Below are 18,156 nucleotides of genomic sequence, written 5' to 3'. Positions count from 1 at the left end.
TATCCCAAACAAAACCACACAGTAATGGCTAAAAAGTTGTGTTCAGTCCTAATCCCATTGAGATGTTGTTTTGATTTGTAGGTGAATGTAGCTGCTCAGTAATAGTCAACATGCTACTTGATACTTGAAATTTGTAGTGATAAGAAATTCCCCACAGGATAGGTGATAAATGTCTGACTACTAGAATGGAGTCCTGAGCCCTTTCTTGCTCTTTATTTCAAAAGCACAGTAAGGAGAACTTTTGAGTGCAGCAGTGGTCATGGAAAATCTGCAATGCAGGATGGAGAACAGAGCTTCTGGTTGGACAGGGGGGCTCCCACGATGTTAGGACCATAGGCTTGTGACTGGAGGTGCCAAGGACAAGGAGGCAGTGCTGGCTTCAGAACTGCACTCCAGGCCATGGTCTCGGAGCTGGAAGTAGGCCGCAGATGTTGCAGGCTAGCAGCATCATCAAAAAGGCTCCCAGAGGTATCAGAGGGTAAGGGGGGATGGATGGGGGCATTTACAGGCAGACTAAGGAGCTAGAAGGCAGGAAAAGTAGTAACAATAGTAAGTATACTGTTGCTAGGGCACTTTCCATTATTGATTTTTATCGATTAATATTGATTTAAGTGTTGCAGCCCTTGTGTGAACATCACTTTTATTTAGACTAAACCTGTGCAAGGCAGCCCATGTACATGATAAGGGCTGCAGTGTAGTGTAACTAGAAGCACAGGGCTCAATATACTATATTGCTTGTAGATTATAAAAGATATGTCAATTGGAACACAAATTAGGTTGTATGTTATTTTATATACATTTCTTCAGTGCAGTCTTTTCTTCTGATTATGTATTCTCTCTGAAAATTATCAGTTTGTAGCTTGAAACCCTGAACCATGAAGGAATTTTTTATTTATTTATATTTTTTCTCTGAGGGCTTTGCATAAGGATGCATTCATACCATGTTTTACGTCTCCGGCAGCCGGATCCAGTGGGAGAATTCCGTACCTGTGCTGTACCCCATACAATTCAATGAGCTGAATGTGACTAATGACTACGACTGCATCCGGCTTTTGGCCCAGACTGAAAACAGCTGGATTCAGCAGCCGGACATTGAAAATGTGGCATGAATGAACCCTGCAAAGAACATACAATATACTTTTGTTTAGAATCACTGATTTTGTTTTTTTTCTACCATGAAAAAATCAAAGCTCAAACAACATGTTCCAGATTTGCCATAGTTGACATTTAGCTTTGTCATTGCTAGATGAAATTTAAAATGCTATGCCTATTATTTAAGGTTTGTTAAAGTGCATGTTTTTCTTTTTTTCAAGGAGTTATATATCAACCCTTTTTGAATCTGACCGTCACTTTTCACACCTTTCTACTTTGGAGCGAGAGATGGCCTTCCGCACTGAAATGGTTTGTTTTCAGCATCTAGAAGAAGTTTGTAATAAGAATTCTTTGTACGTTGTTTTGAGTAAACTGTAATTTACTGATCTGGTCCATTGTCAACTCCAAGCAGGGTCAGACTTTCTCTTATATAAGACATTGGGAGATGTGTTCTCGCAGCACTCTGGGGGTATATGTTGTATTTAAACACAGAATTTCACAGAAACTCCATGTCTAAACCATGCACAAATAATGGCAGATTTTGCAGTGACTTGTGGGGCAAAATCAATGTACCATTTTTCAAAGGGAAGAATCTGAGTGAAGAATTAACATGTCAGTTCTTAAAAAAAAAAAAAAAAAAAAATATATATATATATAAAATAAAACCCAAGTTGGATAAACCTGCGTCAAAAAATCATGTAGGACCATTGTTGCCGACTTTCCATTGACAGCAGTGGGATGCATTTTTCAAGTGGATTTTACTGTACATGGCTTTTTGACGCAGAATATATACATATATATATATATATATATATATATATATATATATATATATATATATATATATATAATATAAAATTGTTTTAAACCTATCATGGAAGTGCTGGTGGAGGATATTTCTATGCATTGAACAATTTATTCTACCTCTTCTTACTAGGTCTTGCTGGTTGTCGGGACCTGTGTATGGGAAGCAGAAACCCTAAGGATGGGTTCACAGTGCAGAATTTCTGGGCAGAATTTCTGCCGGAGATCGAGCCGGTGGCAATAGGACCCAGCAGACTGCATTGCTGCCCCCATAGACTGCAATGCATTTCTGGGTGGATCTTTTGGGAGATCTGCTCAAAAATGCATTGCCATCTATGGGGATGGCAATGTAGTCCACTTTGTCCTAGTGCTGCCGGCTTAATCTCTGGCAGAAATTCTGCCCAGAGATTCCGCAGTGTGAACCCAGCCTAATAGGCAGGCTACGGTCTGCAGTGTTGTCTAGGAGAAGACTTCATATTTTTAAAAACCTCAGTAGTATTGTTCCCTTACATAATTTACCGATATATAAATCTATATATAATTTTTCTATATCCCAGTTCATTATAGGTAGAAAAAGATTAGGAAAAAAAAGTTATTTATTTATTATTGCAAAAACAATTAAAACAAATCAAATAAATCAAAACACAATTTTATTATACACTTTATTAAAACATCACACAACATATAGCAACATAGGCCTATTTGGTAGCACTGTAACCATAGCAACCTGTACAATACAATGAGTACATTATTTAGACTATTTTCCAGTGATTAGTAAGTGGCTTACACCCTACCGCTAGTGACAGTGATGGCCCATGCGCAGACAAAATATAGGGCTGCCGTAGGCAGGCAAACCCTGTGTGTCAATCAAACCAACATGTAGGACACTGCATTAATATAATTTTTTAGAAAATAAAGACAAAAGATTGCATAAAATAGGTATGTTTGCCATGGGGAAGCTAACCCCCAATAGGCTATGTGAGCTTTTGTATGTATTAGAAGACGAAGAATGATGAAGCACTTATGCACCCATGTAATGCTGTGAAATCTTCAAGCTTTATTCCATACTAGCTGAGTACCCGGTGTTGCCCGGTTTTTCCTTACTAATCCTTGTTGGAGAGGAAAATCAACAAAGGAGGAAGCTTTTGACTTCATGTCCCGTCCTCATGTCACACTGATTTGTGATGAAGATATTGTAAACTGAAAATAGAAGGGACATGGCTTTGTGGGACTTGGCGTGATTTGCAAGCCCGACCGATGCACAAAAAGGGTAGAGAATAAAAGAGGTGGGGCTTAGAGTGGGTGTGTCTTTGTGAGATGGGGTATGGCTTGCAAGCCGGACTGACACATTCGCCAGGAGATGCAGAGCGGAGCTTGTGGAGTAAGGTACTGTCCCATATACTTACGTGGGACTTGAAACAAAAACCCATCCTTTATATAAGGGTGTAGGTAAGGGTTAATTTAACTATCATATCCTTTTATTTGACATATGAGTAATATGTGTACCAGGTGATATTGAAATATCTCCAGCCGTACGGAAGTTATGTGGGAACATAAATTTCCCGTAGATTTGCATGGGATTTTAAACAAAAACCCCGACCGTCACAAATGGGAGTAATTAAGAGTTTAATTAACTATACTGTATTTTTTGTGGACATATAAGTAACATGTGACCAAGTATTATCGAAATGGCTCCAGCCGTTTGGAAGTTATGTAGTAACATATTTCCCATAGACTATATATATATATATATATATATATATATATATATATATATATATATATATATATATATGGATAGATTGAAGTAAAGGAATGACAGGCACTGGAGCACAGGGAGCGTAGTGGAACAGGTGAGGTGGGGGAGGCTCAGGTGGGCGGCTACATGTTTCACACTCTGCGGCCCTTCGTCTGCTTCGCCTCACCTGTTCCACCATGCTACCTGTCCTTCCTTTACTTCAATATGGAAGAAAGCTTGAAGATTTAACAGTACTACATGGGTGAGTGCTTCATCATTCTTCATCTTCTCATGCATGTTGTTGGAGCTATCTATATTGGATGTGAGCACCCCCATGCTGAAATAGGTACAGGTACACCTGCGCTAACGGCAAGAAGCCTGTGTGAATCCAGGCCAGATTACAGATTTGAGTAGTGGTACCGGTTTCACTTCTGCTTTGAATGTGTTACAAGCTTTGTGTTGAATGTATGAAGCTTTGATTCTTGTGTATGAAACTGAAAAATATGTTAACTGAGGTTTGTTTTTTATTACAGGGCCTGTATTATTCTTACTTCAAATCCATCATTGAAGCACCATCATATTTTTCTGGGTTGCAGTTGGTCATGAATGACAATGTTACAGAATATCCTAGTGTAATAAATACATTAAAAAGATTTAATCTATACCCGGAGGTAAGAGGACATAGGAGGTGCTTGCAAACAGGGTCCACAAAAATGTGTTAATTAGGGCATTTGAATTATTATATGTCATATAGGCCATAAACCAATATCTAGTAAATCCTGCCCAGAAAAACATTGATATTCTTTTTTTTCCCTACCTGTTAAAAATGTCTATTTCCACATTGCAAGTCTATGGGAGCGGGCGTGGCGACCGTCACACATCCCCTCATAGACTTACATTGAGGGGGCGGGGTGTGACTTCACGAGGTGGGCAGGCCCATGACATCACAAGCCTCCGGCCCCAGCATTGCCAGTCATCAGGCACGGAGTGCAGTTCGTTCCGTGCACCAGATGACGGGGGTGCTGTAGAAGAGATCGCGGGGGGTTCCCAGTGCCGGTATCCCGGCGATCAGACCTCTTATCCCCTATTCTTTGGATAGAGGATAAGATGTCTAGGGGCGGAGTACCCCTTTAAGTCAGATTGCTGAACCTCTGCTGTTGTGTATCTGTTAAGTTTAAGTTGTGTAGCACTGAACTATTTAAATAATTGCATCTGATTCTAAGCATGCTATGGGTTTTATACTGTTGCAGAAATGCTGCACATTGTTACCACAGATTTTTTTCATTGCCATGCAAAAAGTAAATTCTGCATCTACTGTATATCCAGTAGAAAATCACAGCAAAATCCATAAGGAAATCAGCTTCAGATAATTTTCTTGTATATTGTAAAGCTGGTTCAACAGCATTTTGTTAGTTTTTTTTATTAACTCCTTTTGTTAAAGAATAGTTGAAAAATATTATATCTTACAAATATAATATTACAATGCATTGTAGCTTGTAGAAAAAGTCATTTTGCATTAGTAAGAATAGCAGGCGTTGCTCCTGTAAAACATTGCACATTTGTTATATACATAGTGCAGATAAAAAGCATGACATGACATCAGTCATATAATTCAGAGTGAAAAACAATAATAAGCCTAGGAAGGTCGGATTTGTTCAGCGTTTGTATTATTTCAACAGCATTGATGAGAATACTGGTCCCGTCTATTGAGGTAAATTGCTCCCTCTTCCTCAAATCTACCATCTTCTATGGACTGTCCTGGTTTTTATAGACTATGGCTCTGATTTACTAATGTAAAAAATTACACTTAGATTTTTCGTAGTTGACCGTAGAACCCTCTATGGTCAACTTCTCCACTGTTCCTCTGCGCAAGGTTTGATAAGCCTTTCCCATAGTAACCAATCTAAGTAACCCAGAATAAATGGATACACATCTTGGATCTTTAAATTGTGTCTACAAGATCACATTAGATATCAAAGTAGTGAACAAGTCACAGGCAGAAAATAAAACGTCAATAGAAGCGCTTCTCCAATCCACGGAAACACCTTTATTGAATTTGTGCTAATGTTTTATCTCAAACTTTTCACCCGTGGTGGGGGAAGTGAACTGTGAGATTCCATGTGTAATATCTTTACAACAAAGATAACTAGCTTTGTGGCATTTAAAAATTCCCTCCTTGAAAGTCGCAACCTTCAAATCTACTTGGCTAATAGGCTCTTCGGAGCTATATTATTTGATATAATGTGCTTAATAGAGCGGGATTGATTAAAAGTAGTAATGAAGTCACATTCACCTCTCCTTCACTTATATTAGAACACTTATTAAGACATTTGGATGTTTCATTCCATTATAGGCCTCATTCAGTATTTTAGGAGGGTAGTGTTTTGTGATCAACCTGTGCTTGAGGATCTTAGGCTGGGTTCACACCACGTTTTGTTAACTACGGTTCCGGTATACGGCTGGGAGGAGGGGGGCGGGGCTTAATCACGGCGCCCGCACTCAGCCGTATTCGGGAACCGTATTTAATGCATGTCTATGAGCCGACCGGAGTGAACCGCAGCCTCCGGTCGGCTTCGTTTTCGGACGTATGCGGTTTCCCGACAGTAGGCAAAAACGCGGTCGACCAAGTTTTTGCCTACGGTCGGGAAACCGCATACGGCCGAAAACAAAGCCGACCGGAGGCTGCGGTTCACTGCGGTCAGCTCATAGACATGCATTAAATACGGTTCCCGAATACGGCTGAGTGCGGGCGCCCCGATTAAGCCCCGCCCCCTCCTCCCAGCTGTATACGGGAACCGTATTTAACGAAACGTGGTGTGAACCCAGCCTTAGACTGTTATTTTAAGTTATCTTTATCTGTACAATTACAACTGATGGTCTTGTACTGGCTGTAGGAAATATTCTCTTGATTGGTTTCTACCAGTATTATTAGATGGTAAACATTCTCTTGGTAGCTCTTAATGAATTTTTCAAATTCGTGTCAGTGTTTGCACTCCCACCTTCTTTAGTATGAAAAACTAGTTCATGTTTGTATAATTTCCATGACCAGGGATCACCTGTATTGTGATTAGCCCTGTCATGTGCAAACTTCATAGCTTTCTTTTCTATGATCTCTACCTCAAGTTTATGCAACCTATCCAATATATTGCTATCGATTTTTATGAACATGTGTCCATAGCCATTTTATTGTATAGACTAGGTCATTTTTAAAGGGGTACTCCGCCCCTAGACATCTTATACCCTATCCAATCAGCTGGTTAGGACAGTCTAATTCACTGATAGTTTCCCTTTAAACCAACTATATTTATTTATTTTTATTCGTGTATGCCTATTTATCCCCTAAACTTACAACAAAAAGACAAAATGTTTTTTATAGTCTATGAAAAAATTGTAAAATAAGAAATCTTTTGATTTTTCATAAGAATTCTTTTCAATGGCTGTTTTAGTATATGTCACCTCAAAGGTTAAATTGTGTTCTGTTGGAATGGAATATTGTTTGTTCTCATGCTCAGATGCTCATTTTTGTGCTATATTCTGCTGCAGTTGTTTTGGTTGCAAAACCTCATTGGCTGTAAAAAAAATTGGCAAAGGATAGAAAAATAACACTTTTTGGCAAACATGTATGGACCTTGTTATAAAGGCTTTATCCGCATGGCTGCTAATCTCATTCTCCACGCAGGTGATCCTAGCCAGTTTGTTCCGCATTTATACGGCTACAATGAGTGCAGTTGGCATCGAGACCAAGTTATGTTGGACAGTTAATCGGGGCAGTAATCTCCGTCCTGTAGAAAGCTGTGAAGGTAAGTTAGACAGGATATTATCCACTAGGAGAAAATGTATTGTTAGAAAATGACTATGTTTAAAGCAGAAATGCCAAAGAGGTGATAGATAAGGAGCTGCTGAGTAGATTGATTTTATATATTTCATCCTAAACCCTGCAGTATAAATTTGCAATAGCTTCTGAAAGTCTCTGCTGGCATACCTTAACACTTCCTTTAAAGACATACTTTCATGCTCATACACAGTGATTCACAGTAGTGAATAGTTTTAACTATGTGAAATAAATCAATCCCGAAAACACGTTTACATTTCCTCATATATATTCCATCTCTCATATATTCTGCTCCCCCGCCCCCACCCCTCATACATACTACTTTAATGGCCCCCTCCTCTCATATATTCTGCACCCATGGGCACCATTCCCTCTCTCATATATACTGCTCCCCTCTCTCATATATACTGCTCCCATGCCCCCACCCTCATACATTCTGCTCCCATGGGCACCATTCCCTCTCTCATATACTCGGCTCCCGTCTCTCATATATACTGCTCCCCTCTCTCATATATACTGCTCCCCTCTCTCATATATACTGCTCCCCTCTCTCATATATACTGCTCCCCTCTCTCATATATACTGCTCCCATGCCCCCACCCCTCATACGTTCTGCTCCCATGGGCACCATTCCCTCTCTCATATACTCGGCTCCCCTCTCTCATATATACTGCTCCCATGCCCCCACCCCTCGTACATTCTGCTCCCATGGGCACCATGCCCTTTCTCATATGCTCGGCTCCCGTCTCTCATATATACTGCTCCCTTCTCTCATATATACTGCTCCCCTCTCTCATATATATACTGCTCCCCTCTCTTATATACTGCTCCCATGCCCCCACCCCTCATACATTCTGCTCCCATGGGCACCATTCCCTCTCTCATATCCTCGGCTCCCCTCTCTCATATATGCTGCTCCCATGCCCCCAACCCTCATACACACTACTTCAATGGCCCCCTCCTCTCATATATTCTGCTCCCATTGGCACCCTTCCCTCTCTCATATATACCGCTCGCTCATACTGCTTCCGTGCTCCTCTTCTGTACTCTGTGTACAATGCAGCTGCAAAGACTTGCAATGACATAATAAGTCATGTCTGTGTAGGTCCACTGTAATTGTTTCTGTTCTGGCCTATGGGCTTTGTGCAGCCCGTACAGCTAGGGGGCGGTTTGCACGTAACAACAATTTGCTGATTTACACAAAATCAATGTTATTGTTTTGTTTTTTGTATCTGCTTTTTTGCGGGGGTGGGGGGGGTGGTGACACGATTTTACACAAATTTACATAAAAATTCAGAAACGTGCCTTTTGCCCTGTACCTGTTCAGACACAGATGTCAGAGCCCATCAGAGAATCCTCTGGTTGCCCAGTCTAATGCTGCCTTTAGAGGTTAATGCTGATCTTCTTTGTAGATTCCTTGTAAAGGGATTATTTTTATAAAACTGCTTAGGGTGTCAGGGGAAAAAACTTACCTACTGCCAGTGCCCCAATATTGCTGGTCCCCACTATCTGTACTTCCTGTTCTGCATCCAAATACATAGGAAATGCCCACTTGGCAATCACTGGCTGTAGGAGTGAGCTGCCTATGCCAGTAATTGGCTGAGGAGGTTGTTTTTATAGGACTGCTTGGAGAACAGGCAGCGCTAACAGCTTTGAATAGCATTGGAGGCATTTAAGTTCAGCATTTAATGCAAAGGATGAAACCTATGGCAATTGTGTTGCAAAAAACCATGTGCAATCTGCAGTTAAATGGCTAATCCCTCTTCAACTCTCAACAGGATATTCTATATATAGCTGATACATGTTGGCATCTGGGACCTGCACCTATCCTGAGTGGGATATTTTAAGCATTTTGTGTATCTTGTGGATATGTCATAAATGTCGAGATAAGATTACCCCAATCTACATTTTTTTTTTTTTTAAGCAGATTTGTACTTAAATCCATTAAATCAGCTTAGAGGATGGAAAACTGCTAAAAATAGAAAACTAAAAAACTTTGGTATGTGCCACTAACAACACCTTTAGCTGTTATCGCTAAGAGCTTTCAGCAGCTGGATCTGCATCGGTCATCTGATCACAGATTTAACTTACTTTTATGAATGGGTTTTTGAGTTGTGACAGCCCTTTTCCTACTTGATAAATTCAGCATTATTAGATGTAGCTTCATTTTCTTTTGCTTTTGGTTGAATGGGTTAATCTAACATAACCAGACAGGTTTTAATCTTTCCAATTGACAGGGATGCTTTACATGCTTTTTTTTCAGGCCTTGGAGATCCTGCCTACTTCTATGTCACACAAGTCTTCATTTTGAATGGAGTAATGATGTCCTTATTCTTCATATATGGATCATATTTAAGGTAAGCATTTTCTGCAAACCTTTACTGTAGTTAACACACAAAAGCTAGTTCACCTAACATCTTGTCCTGTCATATTCTGGGTTCTTTAGTTAATTGACTGACCATATACATTCAGCATAAGCCAATGAGTGAAGGCCTAAGTATTGTCGGTAAATTCACCTAATATACAAAGACGATTAAACCCAGGTTTTAGTATATTTAATGATCTTCTCTTACCCTAAAATGCATGTAGACTAAGCTCTGACGGTTAGGTTGATAAGGTTTCTGAAGGGAACTGCCATCACTTTCCTCAAAGCCAGTTGAGCAGGCGCTTTAAAGGGGTATTCCAGGAGAAAAAATTTTTTTTAATATATATATCAACTGGCTCCAGAAAGTTAAGCAGATTTGTAAATTACTTCAATTAAAAAAAAACTTAATCCTTCCAGTACTTATTAGTTCCTGAAGTTGAGTTGTTCTTTTCTTTCTCACAACCTCTGCTTGTCTCAGGAACCGTCCGAAGCATTAAAGGTTTGCTATGGGAATTCGCTCATACACTGGACAGTTCCTGAGACAGACAGAGGTGTCAGCAGAGAGCACTGGTATAAGACAGAAAATAACTCAACTTCAGCAACTGATAACTACAAAAAAGATTAATATTTTATAATAGAAGTAATTTACAAATCTGTTTAACTTTCTGGAGCCAGTTGATATTGATTGATTGATTGAGATTGATATATATATATATATATATATATATCAATCAATCAATCTCAAAGTTTTTTCCTGGAATTCCCTTTTGTCAGGACCTTATGCACAAGGGCATAAATGTACACCCTGGAGCGTTAAGTAAAGTTAAAAACAAGCACAGGAGCAGCACTTGCTTCAGAGCAGTGAGTGTCTGCTACCATCCCGTCGCTGCCGTGATTAATGCCAATCACAGCATCCAAAGGGAAAAATACCGCCAGTAGATTAGTTGGCCTTATTGTACCCCATGACGTGATTGCGGGGGTACAATAAGCTAAAATGGCGGAGGAGGGTCCCCTTACCTGCCACAGAATGCCGACTCACTGATGCAGCCTAGCTTAGTCAGGCTATATCAGTGGATCATAGATTTCACTATGTAATGCAATGCTGTAGGCATAGCATTATACAGTAAATGTGATCTAATGATTGCATATAAAAGTCCCCTTAAATGAAAAAAAATGTCTATAGCATTATATAAATGCCCCTCCCCTAATAAAAATACAATCACCCTATGTTACCATTTTATAAAAGAAAAATGACGTAAAGGTAAAAAAAACAAGCACCAAAAAATACTGATATTTAGTCACATCATGTATCAGAAAAAAAGTTCCATCAAAACAAAAATGGTGCCGATAAAAACTACACATCAATGTGCAAAAAATGAGCTCTTATACATCATCGTATAGGGAAAAATGAAAATTTATAGAGGTCAGACAAGGACAATTTTATGTATACCAATTTTGTTTAAAAAGAAAAAAGAAGTTGCATTTTGGTGTCATTTTTACCAAAGAGTGCACTGTGTAAAAAAACGAACCCTACCCCTACACCCAACCAACAACCCGCCCCCCCCCCCAAAAAAAAAAAAAAAAAAGTTGCAGAATTGCAGTTTTCTTATTAATGTCCGCCCTCAAATAAAAATGGTTTGGTTTTGTGGTACATATTGTGGTAAAATTAAAGGTGTCATTACAAAGTACAATTGGTCGTGCACAAAACAAGCCCTCCTATGAGTCTGTAGATGAAAAATTAGTTATGCCTCTTAGGAGAGGAAATAAAAAATGAAAACAGAAGAATGCAAATTGGCTGTGTCCTCTAGGCCAAAATGGGCTATGTCCTTAAGGGGTTAAAAAAAAAAATCAACTGGATTTTTCATATCCTGGACAACTCCTTTTAAGGCTTTTATTTACCGCATAGGCAGAGTAGCAGCCACAGCCCTATTAACATCAACCACTGAGATCTCCCTTTTGGTTTATTAGTTTTACAACCGTGATGTGAATAATCTCTGGATCCGATAATATTGATTGTATGGCATAAGCAACAGAGTTGTATTTCCACGGAGTATAACCTCTAAAGGTTATGTACAGGCAATCTTTACTTCATGCTTATATTGACATCATTTTTATTCACACTTCCTATATTTCTGCAGATTGGCTGAAGAGATCATAAGTTAAAGCTTTGTGTTAGCAGCTACCACTGTTAAAGGGAAACCCCAGTGGAAACAAGTGGAAAACAAAAGTTTTTAAATGAACTGGTGCCAGAAAGTTAAACATATTTATAAATTACTTCTATTAAGAAATATTAATCCTTCCATTAGTTATCAGCTGCTGAATGCTCCACAGAAAGTTATTTTCTTTTTGAATTTTTTCTGTCTGACCACAATTATCACTGCTGACACCTCTGTACATGTCAGGAGCAAATCCCCATATCAAATCTCTCCTGCACTGGACAGTTCCTGACACGGACAGAGGTGTCAGTAGAGAGCACTGTGGTCAGACTGGAAAGAACTTCACAAATTTCTCTGAAGTATATCTATAGTATACAGCAGCTGATTTTTGGTTCTGGAAGAGTTAAGATTTTTAAATGGAAGTAAATTACAAATCTGTTTTAACTTTCTGGCATCAGTTGATTTGAAAACTTTTTTTTCCCCCACTGGAGTACCCCTTAAAAGACAACATATCCATTCTGAGAAAATCTCAGTGTCCTCAAATGAAATTAGACTTTTCTCTTATACACATTATAAAGATTTCCATGAGTTTGGGGTGAACAAATCAATTTGTCTCTTTGGTGTTTTATTGAAGTACTGGAGGTCTATAGAATACAATGGTAGAGTCAGTTCACATACTTTTTTCATAGATTTACCAAAACAAAATATAAACCTGGTGAATGACTTTAACAGCGGATCCCAATGTATAGCAAATCGGGTAAATTTTCCCTCACCTTTTTAACCCCTTAAGGACCAAGCCCATTTTAACCTTAAGGACCAGGCCAATTTTATTTTTGCGTTTTGGTTTTTTCTTCCTCGCCTTCTAAATTCCTTAACTCTTTTATATTTCCATCTACAGACCCATATAAGGGCTTGTTTTTTGCGTGACCAATTGTACTTTGTAATGAAACCTCTCATTTTACCATAAAATGTACGGCGAACCCAAAAATCAATTTTTTTAGGGAGGAAATTTAAATGAAAACCAACATTTTGCACATCTTGGAGGGTTTCGTTTTCACACTGTACGTTTTACGGTAAAAATTACATGTGTTCTTTATTCTGTGGGTCAATACAATTAAAATGATACCCATGGCTAGATACTTAAAACTTTTTGTACAAAATCTGTAATCTAAAATCGCCCTATTTTGACCACCTATTACGTTTTTCTTTTTTCTTATATAGGGCGGTATGAGGGCTAATTTTTTGCGCCGTCATATGTTCTTTTTATTGGTTCCATATTTGCATATATAAAACTTTTAGGTAATTTTTTTATTTTTTTTGGAATAAAATGTGACAAAAAGGGGGCGTGGCCTGAACGCTGAGCTGAGCAGACGCATGCTGCTGTAGCTCGGTCTTGAGCTCGTGCTTGCATACCTCCTGCCACCATCCTAGACTCCTTAATCTTGCTCCAGAGGCTTCGGAACCGAGCAGGATCACTGGGCTCTCTTATGCCGCAGAACAAGAACTTCTCGGCGGCCGTAGCGAAGCTGCAGCAGTTTGTGCGCCCGGACTCTCAAGATGGCACCGGCCCCTCGCTGCCACAACCACGACCTGGCCCTGCAGCTGCTGATATTCCGGCAGACCTGTACCGCCTGTGATGACCCTGGAGGAGGTCTCTACCCAACTCCTAATGGCCATAACAGTCTGCAAGACTTCTCTTACCAACAAACTGGTAGAGGTGAGGGTGGATCTGGGCCTCCTCCGCCAGGACTTGCACAACCCTAGAGACCAGGTCCGGCATGCGGAGGATCGAATCTCCACAGTGGAGGACGCGGTGGCGCCTATACCAGCCTCCATTGCCTCCCTGGAACGAGAGGCCTCGCAGTGGAGGGAGAAAGCCGATAACCTGGAGAATCGCCTGCGAAGGAACAATCTCCGCATCGAGGGGCTTCCGGAGCGTGCGGAAGGGCCAGAACCCGGGACAGTTTGTGGAGCGGTGGCTACGGGAGCTGCTACCCAAGGCTCCCTTCTTTGCAGCATATGCGGTGGAACGGGCTCACCGTGTGCCGATGTGCCGCCGCGTCCGCTTCTCGCCAGGATGCTAAATTTCAGTGACCAGGGCCTGGCACTGCGACTCCTTTGCCGCCTACCTGAAATTACTTACAACGGCTCTCCGGTCTGCATCTTCCCGGATTTCTCCCCAGAACTTCAGAAGAAGAGGGCGACCTTCCAGTCGGTTGAACCCAAGCTACGGGAAATGGCGGTGCCTTATTCTAGGGTGTATCCGGCCCGACTTAGGATCGTGGACGGAGACTGCGCAATATTCTTTCTCGCCCCTCAAGAAGCGGACGAATGGGCCTCCCATCACCGCAACCGTAGGTGAGAGGTGTCTACTGGATCATCGCCCTTGTGTCTGCGGTCCCCTGGGTCATCCTCGGCCCTTGGACGTCACCCATGAGTACTACCCCAGTTGTCTCCTGACCTTCCCCCATCTGTTGAGCTTGCCCACACCCGACCCCTTCTATGCCTTGAACTGCGACCTACCTTGGACTGGCATGGAACTCAGCCACCTGGACTGGCCTGATGAGCACCATCCTGATGCTGTTTGTTTGGTCCCCCCCCCTCCTTCTCCCCCTGCCCCCCTACCCCTTGATTTTCTGTTCTGGACTGCCATGAGGACCCTGTACACTCCTTCCCCTCCTGACCTCCCCATTGCACCATTCCTCATTCCATGTGTTCTCCCACCCCTCCCTGGACTGTCCCGTGACCCATATGCACCCTGCTACTGGGGCTGCTTCGCCCTACGGACTTCCATGGATGGGCCCTGGTCTCCACTGTGGACATCTGTTCCTTGAACATTGGGTACTCGGGACTTTGAAACGGCCACTGAAGTCTATCTCATCCTTACCGGGGGTGGACCTGGCTGCCCATCAGTGTTGCTGTCCCCTATAATTGCTTCCATGCCGTCAGGTTCTTTTTTCCCTCTCACCTCTTCTCATGCTCTTTTTTCCACTCCTTTGGTCTGTCCTTCAGCCCTCCTCCCTTTCTGTGTACCCCGTTTCTTACCCACTTATTCACCCCCCCCCCCTTATTATTCGTCTTCCTATCTTTCTCCCCACTGCATCTTCTATTCCCTGGGATCTATTTTACCTGGGGGGGGGGGGGGGGTATATGTACCTGGGCTTGGGGTTAGGACTGGCAACCCTTGTTTTGTACTTTTCATTAATGTTGTAGCCTAGTGATCCACACCCCAGGGATTTTTTTTGTCTTATAACTGATTTATGTTTTATTGTTTTGTAAGCACGGACTCTCCCCCCGTACCTAAAGATACCATCGGCCACCTTGGTTCTATGGTCACCAATGTGTTCATATTGTTTTGCTATGTGTTTTGCTATGTTTTTAGTGTGTGTCTTTTGTGGTTTGTTTGTCTGTGTGCCCGCCTTGTGCCTCCTCCTGTCCCTCTTTTGCTGCCCTCCTCCTTGTTTCGTTTGTTCCTTTCTTTCTCTCGTGTGTCCTGTTCTTCAATTTTTCTCATTCTTTATTCCCCTGCTCTATCAGGTACCATGGCCACCGTGAAATTTATGTCGTGGAACGTGAGGGGCCTTGGGTGTCCTTGTAAGCGTTCCCTGGTCTATGCTGCTATCCATAAGTACAACCCTTTACTTGTTTGCCTGCAGGAGACACACCTGACCACTGCCACCACTCATTGGTTGTCCCGCCCCTGGGTCCAATACACGAAACACTCCGTCACACTTCACACTCCCGTGGCATTTCCATAATGGTTCATAAGTCTCTTAAATGGGAGGTTCACCACACTCAGGCAGACCCTGACGGCAGATACGTGTTTATTTCCTCCCTAATCCACAATGTCCTGTATGTAGTGTTGGGTATATACTCCCGTCCGCCCCCCCGTCTGGTTCCCTGGAGATTCTCCACCAGGCAGCTGTGTTTGCTGCGACCTTCCCCGGGTCCAGGGTGGTGTGTATGGGAGATTTTAACACAGTCTTGGATCCAGGGCTGGATAGGGCGGGCTTAGCATCCGCGGCTCGCCCTTCTGGTTTACACTCCGTTGCTACCCCCTTTGCTGCACTCCTTCAGGAGTTTGGATGGCTGGATATTTATTGACACTTCTATCCCAATACTCGTACATTCTCCGGTCAGGCGTTGGGCTACTCTTCTCCCATATCGATTACATGATAGGCAACCTGCTGGCACTATCCTCGGTGAGGGATGTGGCCTATGTTACCCGGGGAATATCTGATCACTCGCCCATGTTACTGACTGTAGAATTGCAGGGCCCCTCCTCTCCTAAGGGCTGGAGGTTTAACACATATTGGCTCGCCCTCTTGGGTCCCCATGATGGTATCCCAATACAACTACAAATGTTCATGTCACCGTGAGATGGAGAATAGGATATTGGTTTGGGAGACTGCTAAGGCCTTCCTAAGTGGCTGTCTTGAGTCCGCTATTTCCTTTCTTAAGAGGGAGTCGATACGTGAGGAGAACGAGCGGGCATCCCGCTGCTCTGAACTGGAGAATGACTATGTAACTGACCCTACAGACTCCCGACAGGATGACTGGTTACAGGCTGGGCGACTGTATTTACATTGCTTACAAGAGGAAGCCGCTAGGAAGCTGTTCTATAATAGACAGGTGGCCTTCGAGCTGGGCAATCACTCTAGCAAATTACTGGCCCACCTCATTGACCAAAACTCGCTGTCTCCGACTGTGCTCCAGATCCGTGCCTCAGACTGATCTTTTCTCACCTCTAGTGCCGACATATCGGCTAGATTTGCTTAGTTTTATGGTGACTTGTACACCTTGCAGGCCACCTACCCCCCAACTGCCCTGACTGACTACCTGGACACTATAGCATTCCCAAGACTTGCCCCTGACAGTGTGACTTCTCTGGAGTCCGACTTCACTATGGAGGAATTATCCGATGCCTTGGGTGCCCTAGCGAGAGGCAAGTCGCCGGGCCCTGATGGCCTCCCACTTGAGTTTTACCAGCGGTATGAGGAGCAGCTGGCTCCCTACCTGCTGGCCATGTATCAGGCGGCAATTCGTGATGATCGTCTCCCTGAATCTTTCTATGATGCCTCCATAGTGGTAATATTAAAGCCGGACAAGGACCCCTTGGATTGTAGCTCCTTCAGACCTATCTCTCTCCTAAATCTAGATTATAAACTTCTCACGAAGATGCTGGCCACTAGACTCAACCATGTGATTCTAGAAATTATTCACGTTGACCAGTCGGGTTTTATGCCCGGTCGCTCCACCTATGACAACATTCGTAGGGTTCAGGTCCTGACATAGGTGGGTCGCGTAGTGAGGACTGGGCCATGGCCTCTCTGGATGCGGCAAAGGCTTTTGACTCTGTCGAATGGCCTTTTCTTCTGGAGGTTCTTTCGTAGGTTTGGGTTTGGCCCTAATTTTATTAGGTGGGTTTCTCTGCTGTACCGCTCCCCGAGAGCTAGATAATTGGTGAATGGAGTGCTCACCTCGTATTTCCCTTTAGCCAGGGGCACGCATTGGGCATTAGCATTGGCTCTCGGGAGGATAGGGTGGGTCTGTACGCTGATGATATGATACTTTTCATGTCCCAGCCAAGTGTGTCCCTCCCCGTGGGATGGTGCTCATTGACAGGTTTGGGCGGTTTTCGGGCCTCCGTATTAACTGGGACAAGTCAACATTTATGCCCCTGAAACCTGGAGGTTGGGAGGAGTACTTTCATGGGTTACGGGTGGTTTCCCACTTTAAATATCTTGGTATTCATGTAAATCGGGTGCCTGGTGATGACCACTTGCAGAATGTTCAACCACTGCTCTCTCTTGTTTGAGATAAATTCCGGGTCTGGGCCTCCTTGCCGCTATCTGTGGCGGGACATGTCAAGATGGTGGTCTTCCCCAAGTGTCTGTATGTCCTTGAACATGCATCTGCCCCGGTGCCAGTCTCCATCTTTAAACAACTACACGCTATGTTTCCCTCCTTTGTGTGGGGAGTGAATAGGTCCAAGCTCAGACTGTCTGTTCTGCAACGCTCCAAATCTGAAGGGGGCATGTCATTACCTGACATGCATTTATATTCTCTAGCCAGACAGTTACGCTATCTAATGCATTGGGTATCCCTATCCCCGTTTCCTAATGAGGAGCACCATATCGCTCATTATCTCCATTTATCTTGGTTATGG

The 18,156-nt window shown here is 42.6% G+C and overlaps 1 protein-coding gene across 7 annotated transcripts in view; it reads left to right on the top strand.

Moving 5' to 3' along the window:
- DPY19L1 (dpy-19 like C-mannosyltransferase 1) overlaps nucleotides 1-18,156 on the top strand; it is a 176,472-nt gene that overhangs the window by 51,054 nt on the left and 107,262 nt on the right. For all 7 annotated transcript variants that reach the window (XM_056520449.1, XM_056520447.1, XM_056520442.1 and 4 more), the window contains 4 exons: nucleotides 1,314-1,401; nucleotides 4,168-4,305; nucleotides 7,314-7,434; nucleotides 9,730-9,823. In XM_056520449.1, the coding sequence (XP_056376424.1) occupies nucleotides 1,314-1,401; nucleotides 4,168-4,305; nucleotides 7,314-7,434; nucleotides 9,730-9,823 (441 nt within the window). The remainder of the gene's footprint in view (nucleotides 1-1,313; nucleotides 1,402-4,167; nucleotides 4,306-7,313; nucleotides 7,435-9,729; nucleotides 9,824-18,156) is intronic.

This window comes from Hyla sarda, chromosome 5, assembly GCF_029499605.1.
Source record: "Hyla sarda isolate aHylSar1 chromosome 5, aHylSar1.hap1, whole genome shotgun sequence".
NCBI classification, from domain to species: Eukaryota; Metazoa; Chordata; class Amphibia; order Anura; family Hylidae; genus Hyla; species Hyla sarda.
The sequence above is the reverse complement of the archived record's forward strand: the minus strand, read 5'-3'. Positions and strand labels throughout refer to the sequence as shown.